Source organism: Ictalurus punctatus, chromosome 15, assembly GCF_001660625.3.
Source record: "Ictalurus punctatus breed USDA103 chromosome 15, Coco_2.0, whole genome shotgun sequence".
NCBI lineage: Eukaryota > Metazoa > Chordata > Actinopteri > Siluriformes > Ictaluridae > Ictalurus > Ictalurus punctatus.
The window spans coordinates 3663522-3686174 of NC_030430.2; the positions used below are offsets into that span (position 1 = coordinate 3663522).

General features: G+C 41.6%; 2 protein-coding genes across 3 annotated transcripts in view; both read right to left on the reverse strand.

The window, feature by feature from the left end:
- LOC108276210 (lysine-specific demethylase 9) lies at positions 1–17052 on the reverse strand. 2 transcript variants are annotated; one of them, XM_017487699.3, is made up of 7 exons: positions 16338–17052; positions 13483–14084; positions 8720–8857; positions 8038–8180; positions 6779–6946; positions 5625–5733; positions 1–3803 (listed from the first exon to the last, which is right to left on the reverse strand). In XM_017487699.3, exons 1-7 carry the CDS (start codon positions 16873–16875, stop codon positions 3393–3395), a joined length of 2109 nt encoding a protein of 702 aa, XP_017343188.1. In that variant the 5' UTR covers positions 16876–17052; the 3' UTR covers positions 1–3392. The 2 variants fall into 2 exon arrangements, with proteins under 2 accessions (XP_017343188.1, XP_017343189.1); XM_017487700.3 differs by lacking the exon at positions 16338–17052 and adding an exon at positions 15816–15930.
- Positions 17053–19341: 2289 nt separating this feature from the next.
- Positions 19342–22653, reverse strand: part of magi3a (membrane associated guanylate kinase, WW and PDZ domain containing 3a) — a 161084-nt gene continuing 157772 nt past the window's right edge. Inside the window, exon 21 of the mRNA XM_017487129.3 lies at positions 19342–21463. Coding sequence (XP_017342618.1) covers positions 20562–21463 — 902 coding nt within the window. The 3' untranslated portion in view covers positions 19342–20561. The remainder of the gene's footprint in view (positions 21464–22653) is intronic.

Genomic DNA, 22653 nt, shown 5'->3' on the forward strand with positions numbered 1-22653 from the left:
AAAAAAAAGAAAGAAAAAAAAGGCAAGCTGCTAAAATTGCCAGGTTGGAATTTGATTCTTTCCAGAAAATGCACCATAAGAAGTGATTATTAAACTCGCATCGTTGCTGGAATTCATGCGAGACACACAAAAAAATAGTCCTGAAAGAAACGTTTTAAAAACAGCCAACAGTTACATTTCTCACCTGTTTTTAGATGAAATAAGTTACTCTTGGTACAGATTGACTAAAGGTCTAGCTAAATCACGAGTAGAGAAATTATTGCTAGACTCGACTCCGTGCAGCGCCGCCGTGTCCGACGCCTCCGAGTAAGAACACACGCTGAGTGTTAGACGTGTAAAAAGGCACTCATTTGGATCTACGAGGCGATTACTGCATCAGAGAAAGACATGTGTTTAACCGATCATCAGTTCGACAATATCACAATGCTCACAAAGCACATTATTGTGGAGACTTTAAAACGCTCACGACCCCTGCGTTCCACTCAGTAGAACATTCGGGACTGAGAAATATTCTTCTTAGCATATTGCATACGGAACCTGCTTGTTTTTTAAAAAATTTTTTATAAGAACATGATTTTTAAAAAAAATTTTAAATGCCAACCATGAGCCAGGTGTAGGTACGCTTTTTTTTTTTTTTTTTTGTAGCTGTTGTGTTTTTTTGAAAACCTACATTTTGATTTCCTAGACTATGAGACAAGGTTAAAAAGTTATAGCAATGTCAAAAAATTGAGTAAGTGACCGATGCAGCAAGCTTTAACAATTTGTCTTGCTGGTGTAAAAATAAAATTACATTCCAAGCTGGATGTTAACAGATGACACACAGTTAGGTTTCATTTTAAAAAACAAACAAACAAACAAAAAAGGGTTACTGTACAGTCATAAAAGTCATTTCAGTGTTAGATGATGACCTTAGCGACATGTGCAACACAGAAATGGTAAAAACAGCACCGGCTACTTGCTCTCTACACTTCCTAAAAATGTTCAGTTCTACCTTTCAAATTCACAGAAGAAACAAAAACATCCTGTATCTCCTAATAACATACATAAATAAGATAAACACTTTAGGAAATGAGGGCTTTTAGAACAGAAGCAGTCATGAGTAAAAACAGTACATCGTAAAACGTTGCGTCATTAAAAGACTCGTCATCATTTCCTTCATGAATGACGTTTTAGAAACTCGGGCTAGTTTCCAAAGAGGTAAACGAGTGCCGTGTCAAATAAACGATTTGGGGGGAAAGAAATTGCAACCATCAGTTCTGACAAACAGGAAACTGGCCAGTGACCAAAAAGGCAAATCTACCAGCCAGTGAGGAAGCTCAGGTTTAAAAAAGGTTCACATTTGTATAATTTGAGTGTTGAGATATATATTATATATATATATATGAATGAGACACTCTGACAATAATGAGGATCCAATATGCAGGGGTGGAAAAATCAGATCCATATTAGCTAGAATAGTGTGCTGCCCAGTCCTATGTTTTGGTTACCTGGAAACTAACTAGACTTTTTTTTTTAAAAAAAAGGGGGTAGCTAAGTGTATTGATACCTATAAGGGATGGAACGATTGGATGATCTGGAACGATCATAAACTGAATACAAATTGATTCGAAAAAGGACCGACAAATAATAATATAATGTAAATAATATAATATAATATAATATAATATAATATAATATAATTCGCTAGCATGGTGATGCTTAATATAGCCTCTCTCTACAACACCATCACTCGAGTCACATGAATTAACGGTTGGCCTAGCACAGGTTCTGAACAAAGTTGTTCACGTATCTACTAGAAAATACTAAATCAAACCGCATCAGATTATCCATTTTAGTATATTTAATGATGAAAATGAAATACTTCGGTGGAGTGAAAAAATAAATAATAAAAAAAGTGCTTACAGGGGTTGTTTCTTGAGCAAAAAGTTTTTTTCCTTTAAAAAGAAAAAAAGAAATTGCACCGCGTCGTTTGCCTGATCCGAATCTGTAAATCTGAGGTTCACAGCACTAACGCAAGTGAATTGAAAGGAGAGAAAAGTCAGTATTTGAAGAGCGTCAAGATTTGTCCTGTCCGTCATCGCGTCTGTATTTTCTGTCAATATGATTACGTAGCGATGTTCCTGATTCCCGAAAGATTGTGTCATCCATAAAAAATAAATAAATAAACAAAAACAATTTTTCTATCGTTAGCCAGATCGTGTCTTGTGTGGTGTGTGTGTAGTGCGTACGGTGTGCTGGAGCACCACTGTTAAGCTTAAACAAATCCTACACACCAAAGTAAACTATTTTTTTTTTTTTGGAAAACTGAAAAGGACTAGTAGGTTTTGTTTCTGTTCTGGTTGCTGAATTTTGTCCAACTCATCATGGCCAACATGGAATGAATAAATCTGCTTGTCCTAGGTGTCCGGGCTGCTGATTTGTCCACCCCTGATTAACCTTTTAATGGTTTACCACATGAGTCATTTAATTAATACACGCCAACTTAAGAAATGTTTCTTTTCTTCTTTTTTATAAAAACATATTCGAGCCTATGATCTGCATCTGAAAGTAAATTCAGAGGAAGCTTTAGTGAAAGACTTGTGCAGTACACATGTATTCCTGTTATAAACATGATCCAGTTGTGGCACTGTAACAAATTTACCCATAATGTCCAATAAAAATAAAATAAAAAAACTCCAATGAAGAGAGACCCTGAGAAATTCGTATCAAAGAAACGCCCAGAGAGAGAAGCCATTGCTAGGAAATTAGACAGTTAAACATCTCAAGATCCAGCTTTCCAGAGCCTTTGGGAACTCTTTGGGAACAGTTATTTTATTACTCGTTTGGACACAAATTTTTTGGACATCATAAAACAAATTCAGAATCAATCCTGCTCTGTAAATCACGGATATCGATTCTCCAACTGGGATAAAATACATTGAAATTTTTAAACAAATATGCACAGAAATGAACAGGACATTGTTCTTCTTTAGGAGACATGATTGTTGATAGGCACTTTTTTTTTTTTCTCCTTCCTTTTTGCAAAAACCAATTAACTGATCCACATGATGCACAGTTTGGTAGACGATAATGAAGATTTCCTCTTGAAAGAAGCTCCATTTCAGATATAAACGGAAATAAAACAATACTGAACATTCAGCAAAACAAGATTATTAAAATTAAATATTTTGGCTGAGTGAAAAAAAAAATTAAGAAGTACTTACAGGGGTTGTTTCTTAAACAAAATGTTTTTCTTTTAAAAAGAAAAATAAAATAAAACATATACATATATATATATATATATATATATTCATCAGACTTTTAGAGTCTTGTTTTTGTTGGACAGTCCAAATCCGTTCCTGGAATGTCAGTCAAGTTTGTTAAATGGATTAACAGGTGAAACTGATCACCTGTTAATCATCAGTCACCTGTAGAAATCCGTGAAGGTTGCTGCTGCTGCTGAGGGAGTCACCTGGAGCTGGGTGGAGGGAAGCCTGAGGAACTGTCGGAGCTTCAGAAGTGGTGTTGAGTGAAGGTGCGCTCTCTGGGCGCAAAGTGTCCGCTTGAGGTGGGTGCACCGTGTCCGACTGCTGGTCAGGCATGGGCGAGCTGGGTTTGCCTGCTTCCTCTGGCTCTTTTTCGGGTTGGTACTGCTGGAGGCGGATGTGCCACGCCAGGCTGCACACGGCCGACACCGTCTTAAACTGGTGGATGACGTTGCGCGGGATGAAATAGATGTCATCGTCGCACAGCTGCAAGCGCGCGTACCGGATGCCCTCGCGCCGCAGCTGGTTCAACTTCGCATCGTCCACCCACTGCACACACTGCAGGGCACAGGGGCATTATGGGAGTTCCAATATTGCGATACAAATCATGAGTTGAGCTACTACTGCAATCTGTGCTGCTGGGACCTACTGAATGCTTCTAATGACAATCAGTGGCCATTACACATATAAAAAGAGACCACGGTCTCATTTTCCAACAAATTCAAGAGACCAATCCTTATTTATCTGCACTAGAACTATAGTGTATTCTGCTACTCTGTCGTGCCTCATGTCCAATGCATCTACAAACAGGGTGAAATGCATTTAAATCAGATTCCAATAGCTGGGAAAAATCAGCCTGGGAAAATCATTCACATTTTCTGTTATACTGTATATAATAGAAGGTAAAGCACTGCATTTAAACTCGAGGCTCGTCATCGCCCATCTCTCTTCACATCACTGGCAGGAAAATAATCACCGATTCATTCACGTCTGTCCTGCAGGCTAAATTCCTTGTTATTAATATCGGTTTATTTGGTCACTTCATTTTAAAATATTGTACAGTCTTTGGTGCACAGTGTGTAATACAGGGGTGCTCACACTTCTATGACAAGGGATCTACTATTTCATTTCATTATTATTAATATTATTATGGTAAGATCCACCATGTAAAATATGCAAATACAGTCTAAATTTGGAGTTTGAGAAATTATTTGGAGAGATTTGTTTTATACGATTCATGATATATAACAAAACGTATGTCTTGTTTGTTTTTGACAGATTAGACACACATTTTGAATTCGTCACTGCAAAGGAACAAATCTTGTTCCCATTCTGAGGGAAACTGTGGTGATTCTGCTTTGTCCGCGCTTTTGGATTTGCAACCGTAATATGTTTTAGCTGCTGTACTGGCTATTGGTTGTTACGGTAACCGTATATGATCTGAAGCGTATGATGGCAGAGAATTGTAGATATCGTTTATAAATCATTAGGACTATGGACAGTTCACACTTCTTGGTGCGTGCGCATGTTTTGCAAGCTCCGATAAGCAGTGTCGGTCTCTCTCGCACGCGCTCTCGTTATGGGAGTCACTGAAAGCACAGTTCAACCTGCCTCCTCTCCATCCACAGCTGACGCTCGACCACGCCCCCCGTCGCCACATCGTGTAATTTCTCACACTCTGGTTTTTTTTTTGTTTTTTTTTACCTATTAAGATGATGGACCAGTAGTTGTCTTGCGATCTAACGAGCACCCCTGGTGTAAGCGCTTGTTTCTGTTTTGATGTGGTGGTAGTGCCGTAGCATATCTGGTGTTTTGACAGCCAGCATCTGATTAGGTACATGTTCATTCCGCTGCAGCACGTGACTGTCCAACAACTTCATCAAATCGTGAGGAAAGCACACTTGGTTAGCATGACATCTTTAGGCACACTGACTACATTCACCGCTCCGTTTGTTAAACTGGCTCTTAACCCAACGTGATCTATGCACAGACGGACGCCAAGGCGTCATAGAAAGTAACCTAAATAAAAACATTCCCGTGTCATTTTGGTTAAATATACGGCATTTAAGTACTAATATTGGCGGGAAAACTATTTTTTTGTGCGTGTCATCTTGGCTGGTTTCCAGAATTCAGCCACATCCGATGGATTTTCCCCAGACTGCTACGCACATAAAGTCTAGAAATTGTGACAATGACCCAGATCTGAACCTCCCCGAGGCCCTCAAACCAGCTGCAAAGTCACAAACAAGTCTCCTTACCCACTCAACATAAGGTCAGCTCTCACTGCCCTCAGACTACTGACGATCATGTTTCGAGCCATATACACTACAAACTACTGGACTGCGAGTTCATATTAGTGAACAGAAGCACTGCTCTTACCTGAGATACAGGCGGTTCGTACAGGTCGAGCTGAAGCCTCTGCACGACGTCGTTAAAGTCCTCTGCATGAAAACACACAACATCTTTGGTTATCCTCGGCCGGTCACTCCTGTGAGACAGAACAGAGACATGAAGAGGAAAAGGGTTGGTTTAATTCACGAGAGTTAAACAAACCTGCCATGGGTGTTCTGAAGCCCCTAAACCTACACACACACTCTCTTACTGGACCCCGATAAACTCTTATTTCAATTTGACACATTCCAATAACGTTCAGCAAATCCAACGCACCGGGTCACCGTGTAAAAATAGATCAGATCAACAATGACGGACTCAGAGCTTGCATTTCAGGTTTTACTGAATTGTCCCAGGTTAAATACAGCATTTGACTGTGTATAGGAAGCTTTGTGATCGCTAGTGAAAAGGACTATAGTGCACGCATGAGCTAAGAAACTTAATAAGAAAAGACCCGTGTATACCGGTTTTAGTGTAGTGTATTCAAATCTTCTGCATGTCTGTTGTAGTATGCAGCCGGATGTTTTCTATTTTCAACCAGTCCCTTTTGTGTGTATACTACCTTTGGCTGTAACAAGGTGCTATGCATGGGCACTACAGTTCTGGATCTCCCGCTAAACAGCCTCTGTGCTGGGCTTGCTTTCATCCCTTGTGATGGCGTATTCCTGTGATCCAGAACAGCTAGATAAGGGTCCTTAAACAGTCGCTTTAAAGTCTTCACTGCCGGTTCTGCCATACCGTTGCTCTGTGGGTGTTTAGTGTTTAAATTCCCGCTGTTTACTGAACCTCCTGAACTCCTCGTATTGTGGGCCGTTATCTGAGATAACAACAATGTCAGGAATACCGCGTCTTGCGAAGTGGGCGTTCAACTTATAGTATTGTGGTATAAATTTAAGATTCAGATTTTTTTTTTATTGTTAAATTGATTATTTTTAGGTTAATTTGTCATTTACTGCAACATCAAAACAACCAAAAATATATTTGCCCACTACGCTAGGGAACAAACAACAGATTAAAAAATAAAAAATTAAAAATGTCTATGCATTTTTTCTCTCTAAAATTATCCTCAATAAGAATACTATAAACACAAAATGTGTACAATGTAAATGTAATCAGTAAGCAAACAACGTAACCAAACTCACCACTCTCCAAACTGCACGGCTTTGAGGACGCCCACAGCGGCCGTGCTCTGCCAGTCGAAACTCTGGCCGACGTGATCGGCGTGCGCTCTCGTCCGGTCCTCGAACAGAATCTCACGAGGCTCGCTCGTCCTCGGCAGGTAGTGCAGGTTCTTGATCTCGTTCATGGACCTGTACGTAAAACGTAAGCTGCTTATAAACTGGATTTCTGTTTACATCACTTCACTAAAGTACAGTTCTAGACACGTACCGCGTGGAGGCAGACGACCACTACACATTCCTAACTTTATTAACCTCACATCATTTGGACAGAACCCTAACCTTAACCACTGAGCACCGACCGCACTGCCGTAACACACAAAACTGAACAGATCAAAGGCTTGAAAACGAGAGGCGCTGAATTAGGTGCGTGAGAGCAGTGCAAACAGGAAACCTTTCGAGTAATCCGATCTTGGTGCTCAGTCTTGTCTGAACTTGTATCTTCAGGGGCCAAGTCATAATAACCATTTCCTAGAGCGGTGGTTCAGGACCTCCAGGGATCTGCAAAGCCTAGCCAGGGGGGCCAGGATTTTTTTATGTAGTTACCTTTATGAAAATCACAAACCAGCAAACTATATGGTTAAAAGTTTGCAAACACCTGACCATTAGACCTGTATGTGGGTCGGCACAATGTTTGAAGCACAGTACTGTACGCCAGGCCTCCTCATCTGACATCAGTGTCTGACCTCACTAATGCTCTTGTGGTTTAATGAGCACAAACCCCCCCAGTCACGCTCCAAAATCTAGTGGAAAACCTTCTCAGAAGAGTGGAGTCTGTTCCAGCAGCAAAGAGGGGACTTGCTCCTTATTAAAGCCCATAGTTTTGGAAGGAGATGTTCCCTAAGCACTGTTGGTTGTGATGGTCAGGCGCCCGCATACTTGTGGCCGTACAGTGTATTTATTATTGAGGTCTCAGTCATTAGCCTGCTTGACAGGTCACTTGAATTGAATGGGCTTAATCCAAACCTCAACAACGCAATAAAACAACTTGGACCTAATACATCCTGTAAGTGGAAATTTCAGGAATAAAAACCTCAATGGATCCAATTAAAAGGATATTAAATATTATTGCACACATTTAAAGAATGATATAAATCTGTCCTGAGTGAGTCTGTGGAATGTATATTACAGTCAGCGACCACAAAACGTTTGAGAACCCCTGTACTAGAGTATGTTTAAAAAAAAAAAAAAAAAAAAAAACTACAAAGTTGTATAAGGCCTACCTGCGCCTCTTAAATGGAGATTTGGGCATGTCAGCCGTGGGAACCATCTGCTCTCCCGGTCTAACCCACATAATGGGCCCGTCGTCACTCTGCGAGCGGCAGTCCAGCTTCAGACTGGACAGGGCGCCCCATGGTAAGGTCATCTGTACACGCACACAAACACACGGATACACAACTCAACCACTTATTCTTTCAGAACACTGCAGTACTACTGAGGGAGTCGTGTTGCATTTAACTCGACGTTAAAAAGAGACCGATTTTTAATCAAATAAAATCTTAAGTTTTATCTAAATGTAAGCTCTGCGCAGAGTATGAAGCAGTTCACAGTGCATCATGATAATCAGTGCTAATTATTAAAATCACCAAAACGGAATTCATACATATTTGTTGTGTTGACTAGATTTTAGTGTGTATTGTATCACGGCGAAATAAGGACGAGTCTTCAAAAAAAACAAACAAAAAAAACAAACAAGATACTAACTTGAACTCATAATATCGTGAAGTTAGCCAAGTCGAAATAATGAGATCTTAATTATCTCTGAATCGTGACGGAGTGCTTTGACGCTTGCGTGCGCGACTCGTGGTTCACGGCTTCCGGAAGAGCCAACCGTCAACGGCGATGTTCGTTGAGCAGATCCGTCGAGACTTTGTTCTGTATTTTAACAACAGGAAGTTTGCTGACCTTGAGGAATGGCGATTCCTCCAGCATGTCCAGGAATTCCGGGAAATAATCCCCTACTTCCTCGTCCACGGCCCCGACCAGGCTGATCTGTCTCATGGGGCCAGCTCGATATGTCCCAGAGCAGTATGTTCGACTCACCTGCAAAACGTGCACACACACACAATTAAAATTCAGCTTGTGATCAGAACTCATATGCATCATCAAAATAATGCAAATAAAGTTCGGTTCATACGAGTTAAAAGAAGAGAAGACGGTGGAATTTTTTTTCACATTCTTACTCCTACTTCAAACTTTACTATACTTTGTAAAACCACCTGAAACCTAGATGAGCATACACATTTTATTTGGAACTTATCAGGACTAAATCTGAGTCAGAGGTTGGAATTCGGTGTGTGCTTTTGTTTAAAGTCTACAAGCCCTCTCATGGATTTTCCGAAGCGATTCAAGTAGTAAAACTAGACAGGCCGATAGTAAATCCTCAGCTGTTCAGTATCAAATCTCAACTGACTCACGACTCGGGGTTCAGAACAGTGGTGTGTTAATATTTAAGTGTCCAGAACGTCATGGAAAAAACGTTCGGTTTCCAGACAGCGCAAGACAATTTGGCACTATCCACTTCCGTATATGGTTAATGCACTTTGGACTGCACTGGATGCCAGACTTAAGTAAATACATCACACTAGCTACGTTTACTAGTGTGCAGGAGGGGAATATTGCCCTCGCGTGTGAAACCTCTGCAAAACATGACCGTTCGACAGCGTTTTTAAAACACTGTCTAAACACACCTACTGTGTTCGTCCACCTTAATGGTGTACAGGTACAGTGCTTTTCACACCAGTGTGGCACAATCCAGCACAGCGAAAACAAAACCGTCATTCCCCTTACCTTTAAACACCTGTTACAGGTATTTTAATACTGTTTAATATCATCATTTTAATTCTGTTGTACTGAACTCTGTACCTCTTTCATCCTACGAGCGTCATACACACAGGGTTCCCACTCCAAGTCAAATGTAAACTTCCATGACTTTTCCCTGAGCAAAATCTTGAATTTCCATGACCTACTGTACGGAGAATGGTGCAATGTATTGACTGGGTACTGAGCAGAAAAAAAACCAACTATTTTAACCCATTAAATCTGTAAGCTCGAGTTCCTGGTTAACAGGACATCTTAGTTTTCAGTGCTTAAAAAGAACATATACTTCTCATGACTACTCTTTACACCTCATAAACAAAATGGTCCTAATAAAACAAAATATATTTATTTAATGGAAATAAAATCAATTCATTTACACGGTACCGTAAGCCATTTTAAGTACATTTTAACCCATAACACCGTGTCACATGTATAAATGAACACACTGTATGAAATAAAATTTTTAAAAAACACAAATATTATATATATCTATATATATATTTGAAAAGTTTACAAACAAAATTCCCTGATATTCCCTGACTTCCTCCCCAAAATGATCAAATTCCCTGACTGGAATAGACTTTATTAAATTTCCATGACATTCCAGAAATTCCATGACCCGTGGAAACCCTGTACACTATACAGCCAAAACTATGGTGGACACCAAAGTACTGAACATCCCATTCCCAAATCCATGGGCATTAATAATTAATATTGAATTATTCCCCCTTCGCTTCTGTAACAGACTCCACTTTTCTGGGAAGGTTTTTCCAATAGATTTGGGAGCATGGCTGCAGGGATTTGTGCTCATTCAGCCACAGGAGTGAAGTTGGTGTTCCCATTTATCCCAAAGGTGTTCAGTGGGGTTGGGGTCAGGAATAACGATTGGTGCAATTATTCCAATCAAGTTATTCCACACCAACTTTGGCAAACCAAGGTTTAGCGGCTGTGGCTCAGGTGGTAGAGCGGGTTGGTGGTTCGATTCCCAGCTCACGTGACTCCACGTGCCGAAGTGTCCTTGGGCAAGACGCTGGACCCCAAGATGCCAAACCCCAATGGCAAACTAGCGCCTTGCATGGCAGCTCAGCTACCACTGGTGAGCGAGTATGTGTGTGTGAATGGGTGAATGAGAACCAGTGTAAAGCGCTTTGAAGGTTAAAAAAAAGCACCATTTACCATGCCATGGACCTCACTTACACAGTGCACAGGGGCACTGTAATGCTGGAACAGGTTTAAGTTTCTTAAACCCAGTTCACACCGTACTGACAGACACCAACATCGGAACACGTTTGTCGGATCAGTGCGTTGACCACGTTCGCGTCTGTCGGCGTTTTTCAGCATTTGTTTTCGCCGACTGAACATGTTCAATCTGCGTCTGTCGGGTCGTTTAAAGTCTGAGCAGCATGGTATGATTTTCCAACAGACTCTGATGTAACCTGACCTGTCTGACCAGGGCATGAACCGTTGGCATGACGATGAGGCAAGCATCCTTGCAATTTCCACAAAAACGGAAGCCCACTCGCTATGTGCACATACTTCTAAATAAACTCTTTCCATGCATTTTTTTCTTGCATGTGAGGGCTAGTTGCTTTAAAAAAATGTGAAAACTGGGCAAAAAAAAGTTGGAGTTATCATAAAACTTGCCTGGGGTGTTATCACTGCTTGCAGGACTAAAAGACTGATAAAATATAAAACTTTTTGGCTAACACGAGACTCGGCTAGTTTTGGGTCGCTAGCCAAGGGGAGACACAACAAAGCCATCATTGTATGGGTTTAGTTGCTACAGTGCCATGCAGAGTAAAGCCACTTTTCCACTGCATGGCTCGGCTCGCTTTATTTTTCCACTGCAGTTTAGTGCGCCTCAACGCGGGTGCCATCTTCCGCTCGCCTTCACGCAGGAATAATGTTGTTTTATGGAAGCCCTGTACAAATACACGGTCAGGCCGTATTCCAAACGCCTTTCCTGATCACGGAGCCTATTAAGGATGTAAAATAACGGCGCCGTAGAACCTACGTAGCGCTCGATACGACTAAGATTCAGTCGCGACAGGAACGACTTCCATAAACGCCTGTTTGGAAATCGGTAACGAGCGAGATGTAAAAATCTAAGACAGACAGCTTTGTTGTGATTTTATCTGTAATGAGATAAACAACAATTTTCAATGAATAGAAAATCACCGTACGCAAAATATATATTAAATGACACATTTATTCAGGCACAATACAGAAGCACTCGTTAAGGAGAATTCCCCGCTCCCTCAGTGCGTGGCTCACGTTTAGTACCGGATTGGCTTGCGCCAAACCTGGACCGAGCCGTACTAAAAGAAGTATCAGGTACCAGGTACTAGCCACAGTGGAAAGCCCCCAAACAGCGAGCAGAGTCGAGCCTTACCATGCAGAAGAAAAGTGGCATAAGTCAGCTGTCCTTATGTTCTGCTCATATCACACAACATGTAACTCTTATAGACATTTACACACCTTGTTTTCCTGTTCAGCATGAGAGGATGCTAGTGCTTCAGTTTCAACCCTGTATGTCCACTTTTCCCCCCTCACGCTGACTGTGTGAGCTAGTGTTGGGCAGAATCGAGACCTGTCCGCCAATAAGACACGAGCAAGATGTGCAGTTGCACTCCAAGTGGAGAATTATTCAGGACTGAAGAAAAAGTCTCCAGGACTACAGCTCTGAATGCCCAGGCCAGGTTATACCCTCTGTCTGCAGTTCTCTGAATAAATTAGTAAACAAGTGCCGCGTCGCTCACATCGCAACAACCCCGGCTTCACCCACAACCGCGTTCGTTTCGTTCGTCGTCTTTTCAGGTGGAGAACGACACGTAAATACGCTAGTAACTGTACTAAAAGAATAATCCATTTTTAAATCAATCATTCTGACTGCCCGTAAAAAAAGTTTGTTGGTGTTGGTTTGTTGACGGTCATGTTTTCCAACATTCAAAATCCAACAGGAAGCTTTTAAAAGTTGGTGATTGTCTGCGTCTGTCGGGGGTGTGAGAACTGGGCTTTAGCTCCAGCAAAAGGAAGTCTTAATTCTACAGAATACAAAGACAACTATACAGTTTGGTGGCGACAGCACCACATACGGTTGTGATGGTCATGTGTCCAAATAATTTTGGCCATGGTGTATCTGCCTACCCTCTCCCACCAACATGGGTATAAAAACCAGCTGCTCCCAAGACTTTTACAGTCCAGATGTACAAGTCAAACTTCCACAACATGAACGTGCAGCTCTCTGCGTTAGTATACTGACGGACCTGGCCTTTCTTTTTCAGATTCTCTCTGACTCCATGTAGGAGATTGTGCATAACGAGTAACGATGATTAACCGGGAATACCCTTTCACACCCCTAAGTGATGTCATATTGAAAACAGAGGAGGCTGTCCAAGGCTGGGAATCCAAGACAGCAAAGCTAGCCATGGTCTCTGGGTGGGAGGGATGGCATACTCGCTCTCCACATTCATTCATGGTGATGTCAGCCAATCGTGGGTGGCTGTGAGCTCGTGTACACGGAAGAGTGCTGACAACGCTTTTGTCAGAATGTGTTCGTTTGCTCTCTGATGTAGCGTGAGCAGCAGTTTCAAAAGATGCTCCGGTTTCACGAGTCTCTGAGGAAGCATGTGCTAGTTTTCACCCATCTTTTTTTGGTGGCTTCAAAATGCTTTAGCTCCCTTTATTATCCAATTTCTCATTTCTTTTATGAACTGTTCCTATCATCAAACTGAGCTGGTAGACCAACTGGTAAGTTATTTTCCAGCTTCCTTATTACCGACTAGATTGGTCAATAAATTGGTCAAAAAACAACAACAACAACAACAACAAAATGGCTTTCTCCTTACCTGGGAGTGAAACTTGGAGATAGTGGTGGTCTCGATGTCCTTCTTTCCGAGAATCTCCATCTTGACCGGTGTGTTGGGGAAATTGAAGGCAAAGTAATCCAAGAAGTCAGGGAGGTAGGCAGCAGCACCATGGACCACAGAAAGTGCATACCGTGCCGCTCCTTTGGAAATTTCACTAAAAGCCATCTCGAGGAACTCGCACGCAAACCTCTCCTTCTCGCCAGGCTGCAAGAGCGAGAGTTCATCAGCATACGCGTGCAGAATGGATGCCCCGCCATTGGGCTGCACCTCCTCGTGAATGAGCCTGCTAAAACGTGAGCTTGTCTTCAGGTATGAGCTGCGAATGGAGTGCTCATGATGCGAGAGGAAAGGTGAACCCGAACCCTCGTTCGAGCCAACGTGATCGAGTGCTTCATCTTTGATGTTGGCGAGGACAGTCTCGCCATCAGCGGAAGAAGAGCAGTCATCGGTCTGAATCCCCTTGTCAGACGTCTGCAATCGCTTGCTGCGCTGCTCGTCTTCCCGGTGCCTCTTCTTTTTCTTCTTCTTTTTCAGCAGGTACTCCTCCAAGGTCTGAGGCTTTCCATTCTCATTATTAGGCTCTGGGAAAAGTCAAATGTTGGTTGGCGTGACATTAAAGCAGTCAGCAAAGATCAAAATATCTTGGTGCATGTCTCCAGTTACACAAGTGGTACGTAATGACCTTTGTCACGTGCTTTACCCTAATCTAGTTAGATTTCTTTGATTGGTAAAACTATCATTCTGAGTTTGTCAAGCAATACTGAGTCTGTTAAAGGGATGTTCAGTATGAACATAATAGTCTTTATGATTATAGCAGTAGTTCTTACGTACAAGTCTACAGTATGTTTGTAGCAGTCGTTAGTGTTGCATCAGCCCTCTTATTACCATCGTGTTTAGTTAGTTTAGCCCTATGCTTTCATCACAACTAGGAACGTACCAATCTAGCACAGAGTATTGGTACAGCGCCAACTGACCAAAACTTCGGCTTGGATTTGACATATTTTCCGATCCGAACCACTGTATGTTATCGTGAACGTGTGTTACGTTGACTGGCATGTCACAGAGCTTGATGACATTTCACACAAATCAGTATTAGTATCAAGAGTGTCATCGAGGCATCGCAAACCCAAGACACACACTTGTTTCTGTGCAGTTAGGCGAGATTTGATACGTCGCTCCTTGAAGAGCCTTAATGCTTAGACTACATTCTGCTCAGCGAACGAAGAAATAAAGATCATTTTGATCAAGACTCTTGGTGAGGTATCCAGAAGAGCTGTAACTGCGTATTTGGTTCTGTCCGTTTTAGGAAAGTTACTAGGTCTTCTGATCTATTGAGTCTTCACGAGGCTGAAAAATTACACTCTTCACTGAATGCTCCTGATAGCGCAATATACTTTATTATTAGTACACTTGCACATTATTACAAAACATCTAACCATGTGCATGAAAATCACGCAGGTACAGGTAAAGCGTTTCAGTTAACGTTCACATCAAACTATCAGCATGGGGGTGGAACGTGAGCTCAGGGACTTTGACCGTGGCGTGGTCGTTGGTTTCAGATGGGCTGGTTAGAGTATTTCCGAAACTCGCGGTTTTGGAAATATTCAAATCAGAATGAGCGGTACTTATGAGGCTTGTTGACGACAGAAGATAACTGTCAGATTGTTTCGGGCTGACAGGAAGACTAGAGTATAACTCAAATAACCACTCTATACAACCGTGCTGAGCAGAAAAGTAACTGCTTAGATTTGGAGGGTCTGTGTAAACTGAAGCATCATGGTTCCTGTTCTCGGCTGACAGGAGAAGAACCCCACGTGGTCTCCTGTTGTAGATGTGTAAATTGTTAAAAATGTGTAAAAAGCGATCGTGGTAGCAGCTAGGTAAAGTGTAGAATTTAATTTCTTGTCACTATTATACACTTTACCCGGCTGCTACCGCAATAACTGCCATGCCCATATTTGGTATCATCTAATCTCTTGAAGACTAAGTCAACGCATGTTATGTTTACATTTATACCATTTGTAATGATATTGTTACTCTTTGGCACCCATCTCTTGCACTATCTGTTATATCGGACACGTCCATACTAAAACTGTGTACTGTTCGGCGCTACACTGTCACTTACTGTGAATATTGTCCTGTTTTAGTAGTACAGTCCTGTGTTGTTATTTGTAGATCTTATCTAGTTGTGTAACATGTGGTTAGAGTGTTGTTTTGTAGCACCGTGGTCCTGGAGGGATGTTGTTTTCGTTTCACTGTGAACTGTACCTGCTGTATGTGGTTGAAATGACAATAAAACCACTTGAACTGACCTGAATCTCCTGCTCTGATTTTCATTTATTTATCCATCCACTGCACTGCTGTCACATGACTGACTGGATAACTACACGAAGGTGTTCCTGAATGTCAGTCAACATCGATTTCAGCCTGCAAACACGTTTACTAATAGCAGCTACACATATGAATTAATTCATGATTCTTTTTGACAGACAACAGAGAGCGCTTGTGAACGCAGCCTAATATCTGGTCATTTTAGTTTAGTTTCCCTTCCAGTCACAGAAAATTAAACAGAAATGCAAAACATGCCAGTGTTGACACTAGTCGGTGATTTTTCTACATTTCAAACCAAAGTTTAGGAGCTTTTTTTTTTTTTTTTGAGCTTTCTGAGGTAAATATAAAGCTGTAGAGAAGGGAGTTGTTTATGAAAACAAACTGAGGTAAAGCTGAGAGAGTCGCGCGCACGGGGGGGCGTTCACACACACCTGGGTTTGTTACGGGTAAATAAAATACAACAAAGTTTCAGCGACAAGCTTTAAGGTTTCGAGTTGTATTACCTGTCTGCTTCTTACAGGAACCGACTTTCACGTTAACCTCTGCGTTTTCCTTCTTAGGTTTCAGCCTGACGGGGTCCTTCTCCGGGTGTTTCTGGGGCTTGGTGCTGTGGTGGCTCTCGGCCTTCGCTACTTTAAGCGGAGTGAAAGTGAAGAGCGGAGCTGGAGCGGGTTTGTGAGGCAGCGGTGTCGCCTTTCGAGGCGGCCAAACCATAGCCGCGTCCTTCTTCAGGCCGTGGTGGTTGTTGTGATGGTGGTGATTGCGGTGCTGAACAGGCGCTAGCTCATTGCTGCTGAAGTTTATCCCGTGAGAAGTCTTCTGTTGCTGCTGCTGAGGTACTCGCTGTTGTTGAGCATTTTGGTGATGGTGGTGATGTAGCTTCATTTTTTTCGCCTCCTTCTCCGGTCTCGAATTCTTCTCCGTGCACGGCGAGTGCTCTCGTTTCTTCTTCTTCTTCTTCTTCTCTTTGCTCGCCGCCTCCACACCGTCCCTAGGCTTTTCCTCCACTTTAACACGCACCAAGTCGACCTGCGCAGCCATTTTGCACGCGAATTTAAAAGCCTTTGAAAAGTCGACGGCGCATGCCCTTTCTGGGAGGTGTACCACCTGGGACGTGTAGTCCTTACCCCGTGCGTCCTATCACGAGCCTCTCGCGTGTAGTCTTCCTCTCTCGCTGGCTAAAACGCGCAGGCGCACGGCGGGCTGATTTCCGGGAGCTGTAGTTTTCCGCGCTGGCTCGCTCGAGGTGACCTGCGTGCGTGCGTGCGCTGCTGCACGCGCCTTGTCCAGTAGCTGACGTCAGCGTGTAACTGGGATTTAATTTTTTTTTAGGTGGGCGGGGCTTCCTGCAGGCACGCGCTGACTGTTCAAGTAGGCGACTGCTAATTGCGCGAGGAAAGGAAGCATTGTCTCAGTGTTACGGATGTAAAGACGCTAAATATAGCCACGATGAGTCAAGAATTACTGTCGAGCAGAAAACAACTCTCACATGCAGTAACACTTAAAAAAAATCATTCGTAAATAAATATATAAATAAATATTCATATTTCCTTGAAGCACACCTGAAATTTTAAATGACTTTTTAAGAATTTTTTGTACCTGTCCCTTGGTGTTATGGACATCAATACGACAGTATATCAAAAAACAACCCCAAACTAGAAATATTACATTTAGAATAATTAAGTCTTGTTTAAACTACATTTTTGTCACTTCTAGGAATATAGGTGGTTGTTGTTTTTATGACTCCTTCTGTACTAGATTTGCACTTGTCCAATTAAATGCTGGCTAGAACATATTTGCCCCACCCCCAGGGGTCTCTGTTTCTCTCTCTCTCCCTCCAGTAGCAGATCGTTAACACACATGGTTCATCTGTGTGTTTCTGAATGTGCATTTCCTGCACACTATTCCCTTTTCTAACCATGTCTTTAAAAAAAAGGTTAGAGTTTAGAAAAAAAAAACGTGGAAGAGTTTGGATAAGAGTTTTACAGTTTTGCAACTTGGAGCTGTTGAGTAGTCCATCTTTATGCACTGTTAGGGCTTTTCCATCAGTATTTTAACTAACCCTACTTCTTTAGCTATAAGCCTATCATACACGCCCGATACATCCCAGTGATCACCCTGACTTGTGCAGGTTAACAGCCATTGTCTCATTTTTGTTAAAAGCTTCTTGGTTTTCCTCGTGGTCTTGGACGAGGAAGAGATTTGACATGAGTCCCTACTGTAACATTTTACCACAGAACATGCTCAAAGGCAACATCCATCTTCTATAAAACTTATCCTACAGGGTCACTGGGAACCTGGAGCCTATCTCAGGGAGCATTGGACACAAGGCGGGGTACACCCTGGACAGGGTGCCAATCCATCGCAGGGCACAATCACTCATACACATTCACACACCCACTCATATATTACGGACACTTTGGACACGCCAGCCAGCCTACCATGCATGTCTTTGGACTGCGGGAGGAAACCAGAGTACCCGGAGGAAACCCCTGCAGCACGGCGAGAACATGCAAACACCACATACACAGGGCCACGGTGGGAATCGAACACCCGACCCTGGAGGTTTTTTGTTTTTTTTTAAATGACCAAAAAAAACAAAAAAAACAAAAAAAAAACCCCACACCAAAATGACTTCCTTTAAAACTTTATTTCTCAGTGCATGAACAGTGGTCATGGCCAGATTAAATTCTTTCACCACTACATATATATTCTCATTTCTTTTAATTAAAAAAATAATGGAGTGATTTACAGTTTTGATTTTTTTTTCTGAGTGAAAGCAAGTATTTAAACAGTTGCTGTACATTTTATAAACATTTACAACTACCACAATGTAGAGACCAGAAGGCCTTCTCCCCCCCATCTTTAAAATAAAGCAAAGCAAGGCCACAGTTTCATATACATGAGATGAGATGACGTACACACACGAAGAAATGGACCACAGGAATCGAACAACAAACCCAGATTAATTTTCAGTAAAACCATTCCAACGGTCCATAAAGACTTCACATTTTTAATCAGGACTAAGCAGATGTCAGTTCTTAAATACCATGCAATGGCATTACATAAATTTGTATTGCGAAATGATCAAAATCTGTTAATCAACAGAACTAAAATGGTCTTTCTATATGGTGGAACTATTGGATGGAACCAGGAATTGAAATCAAATGTGCAAGTATCAAAGCTGCCACTCTTCTCAAATCTGTGTACACTTATAATAACAACAACAACAACAAGAACTACAATGATATAATAACAGAAACGTTTTAGGAGTTGTTCATTTTTATGGAAAATATAAATTCCAAACCATAATAATGCAAAACCCACGTCGATGCACAGCCAAATCCGCTACATTTGATGAGCTACATGCAATTAAAGTAATAACCCTTTTTATATATATATATATATATATATATATATATATATATATATATATATATATATATATATATATATATATATATATATATATATAAATTTTGGCTTTCAGACAAGCATAGACCTTATTTAGAGAGAAATTATTCTCATTTTACTTTACATTTACCTCCAATAATAATATCTGGTAACCAAAAAATTTATCCATATATATTTTTTTTTTTTTTTTTTTTTTTTTTTTTTTTTTTTTTTTTTTTTTTTTAAAGATATAAAGAAATAAGACAAAATATATGTTGGACTGTATGAAAAAATATGATTTACCCCGCTTTACCTCAGACATCCCCATTTTACCTTCATTTAATCTTAATGATATGACCAAGTATTAAGTTCATTTATTTAGTTTTAACCCCAGTGTACACACCTTGCTATATGATACGCAATGCATAATTGTAAAAGCTACAGCCATGTGAACAATACATACCCTAAAGCATGTAGTGTACTGAGTCAGCAACCCTAAAGCAGGGAAGGATGAATCAAGCTCTTTAGGATCTGGAGCACAATATTTAGACATGATTACAGAAATATTATGATATTTGCAATTTCTTTTCCATTTCAATAAATTACATAGTGTTCTTCATAAGCTCACATGTAGTAAACAATATACTTAAGCACAAGTTTCTGGTCAGTTAAAGGAGGAACCATGTTTTCTTTTCTTTTTTTTCTTTTTTTAAATGATCTAAAATACACTGCAAAGCTGATAACTGTAATGTTACGCTTAAATAATATATGTGCACTCGGATCACACATACTGACTTAAAGCGCAATCAGGCAACACTAACGCAGCCAACAATGAATCAAAGCCAACGCTGGCTTTCATTCATGGTTTTACATGATTAGCATTGTTTGGTTGAATTATACATGCGATGACGAAACAAACTTCACAGATGCATTAAGGACACACTGCATTTCAAACAAGGTACAAGACTATACACATTGAATCTGAAATAAAAACCAACACAAAAGAAATAAAAATACTCCTTCACAATTCCGGAAAACAGAGCATTCGACGGTCGCGCCTCACAGGAGTCGTGTCAAGTCTTTCCAGCAGGAGTCTCTGATTGGCACAATACAAGCCTGACCGGTGTCACTGTTGGTGGAACAAACACACCAACCCAGACAGGAGGACATGGATACTGAAAACACGGAATACCATGAACATGAATGCATCGTCTCAGAGTCCGTGAAGATACAGTATGCTGTACAAGTCGCGTAAAAAATATGCATCAATTACACAGTGATTCAGAGTAACCATCAGTGAGTGTCCTGGCATTTCTGATGAACTCCACCAAACATCAAAGCCCCTCCACCTGAGACTGCATCTTAGCAGAGCTGGGGACCTTCCATGGACCAGGGGTGATGGGAGCCTTCTTGTTGCAGGGGTTCTCATTCCAGGAAGTCTCTGGTGGGACACTGCTAGATCCCCTCGTATCCCTTTTGCTCTCCTCGCCTGTTCCCCCTCTGTGCCTGCTCTCTTTGGGTTCTCGATGGGCTCTACGGTTCAGGGTTGTAGGCTGATCCTCTGGCATGGCCCTGTCATTGAGGATCTGGGATCTGGACCTCTGAGGTACTGCTTCTCTCTCAACCCCCTTCTCCCTGTGACGCCGTTCGTTATCTGATCTCGTGATCTCGGGCCTCGTCTCTCCTGTCTCCTTGTCCTGTTGGACGTCGATGTCTTCCTCCCGGTATAGGTTCCCTCCAGATCCATAATTAAAATGCCCATCAAAATACCTCTGTGGTTCCTCATGTCCCTTCAATGGCTGTCTGGTGCCAGTCTCTTGTTCCTTTCTGGAACTCTTTCTAGGGCTTGCTGAGCGTCCACCTCTGTCCTTTTGCCCCTGGGCTTTCCTGTCCACGTATACATCCAGACTCTGAGTGCTGGCATCGACATTTTTGTTTTTCACAGAAATAGAAGGGTTCTTTTCCCTTTTCCTCGGGCTATGTGAACGCTCTTTCCCCTCTGCGCGTGAAGTGTCCAATTTCTGGGGGCTAGGAGTGTTGTCGCGGAAAGACACGCTGGAATTGCTTGTCCTGGGTTCTCTGGGTTGATGATTGAGACCGCGGGAGGGAGAAGGGGCTGACGTGCCCTCAGAGGGCAGGAGAGAAGCAGAGGGCAAAGATGTTATCACTGATGGATCATCAGGTACAGGGTACTTTGGATAGTTTGCAGGTGGAGTTGTCACCATCTCCATAACATCTGAAACGAATGTGGAGTTTTATAGTTAAAACAGGTCTCTAAAAACATTCAGAAAGAAAACCAAACAATGAGTTATGTATTAATTTTGTACGTCACAAACTGTCTAGACACACGATATAGCCAAAAGTATGTGTGCACCTGACCATCACACCTATATGTGCTTTTTGAACATCCCATTCCAGATTTATTCCGCCCCCCCCCCCCCCCTTTGCTGTTACAATAACCTCCACTATTCTGTGAAGGATTTCCACTAAATTTTAGAGCATGGCTGTGGGGATTTGTTCATTAGTGAGGGAGGTCAAGCACTGATGTCGGTTTCCAATGCATCCCAAATGTGTTTAGTGGGGTTGAGGTCATGGCTTTGTGCAGGACACTCGAGTTCCTCCACAACAACCTTGACAAACCATGTCTTCATGGAGCTCGCTTTGTGTACAGGGGCATTGTCCTGCTGGAACAGGTTCGGCCATATAGTTTATCTAGAAACTTTCCCCCAATTTAATTATGAAGCTACACTGCTTAGACTAGTAAAGGAAAATTCCACCCTGAACAACTTGCATATTAATCTTCAATGGTGTCCAAGTTTTATTTTATAAAAAGTTGATCCCCCCCCCCCGTTTAAATTACTTTTCACTGACATGTCGGACATAAATATTTATGAATAAACATATTTAATCTGCTTCGGGTTGAAGTTTTCCTTTAAACTTCACCAATTCACCAAACAGTCTTCAGTCTCTGTGACTTCTAGCCTCGAGTAACAGATTTTTATCTGGATGATGAAAGACGGTCTTAAAACAACACTGAAGGTTTCATTTTCCTTCAGGATGATAAGAATGCAACTGGAGCTAAAGGGGGCAAACATGTCAAAATGCACCAGGAAATGAAACCCAAAAAGAGGCTTTCATTTCTGAGAGGCGACAGCATTCGGTCTAAACGAAAGATAAAAATGACTTAAAGGGGGAATTAACCTTTTTTTTCCCCAGGTTTGACCCTTTGTAAGCACTTGGATGGTGATTTATAGACACCTCAGGCAGTCAACCAGTGTTTATATCAACAATTTATTAAAACAAATCTAATTAATTAAAATGCATCTTCTTCAGCCTTTGCACACTTGAATCATATGAATGTATTCATCTGCTTTGTCTGGGGCACTTCCCGGACGCGTGTTCCTGTTTGTGTTGCTACGCGCCAAA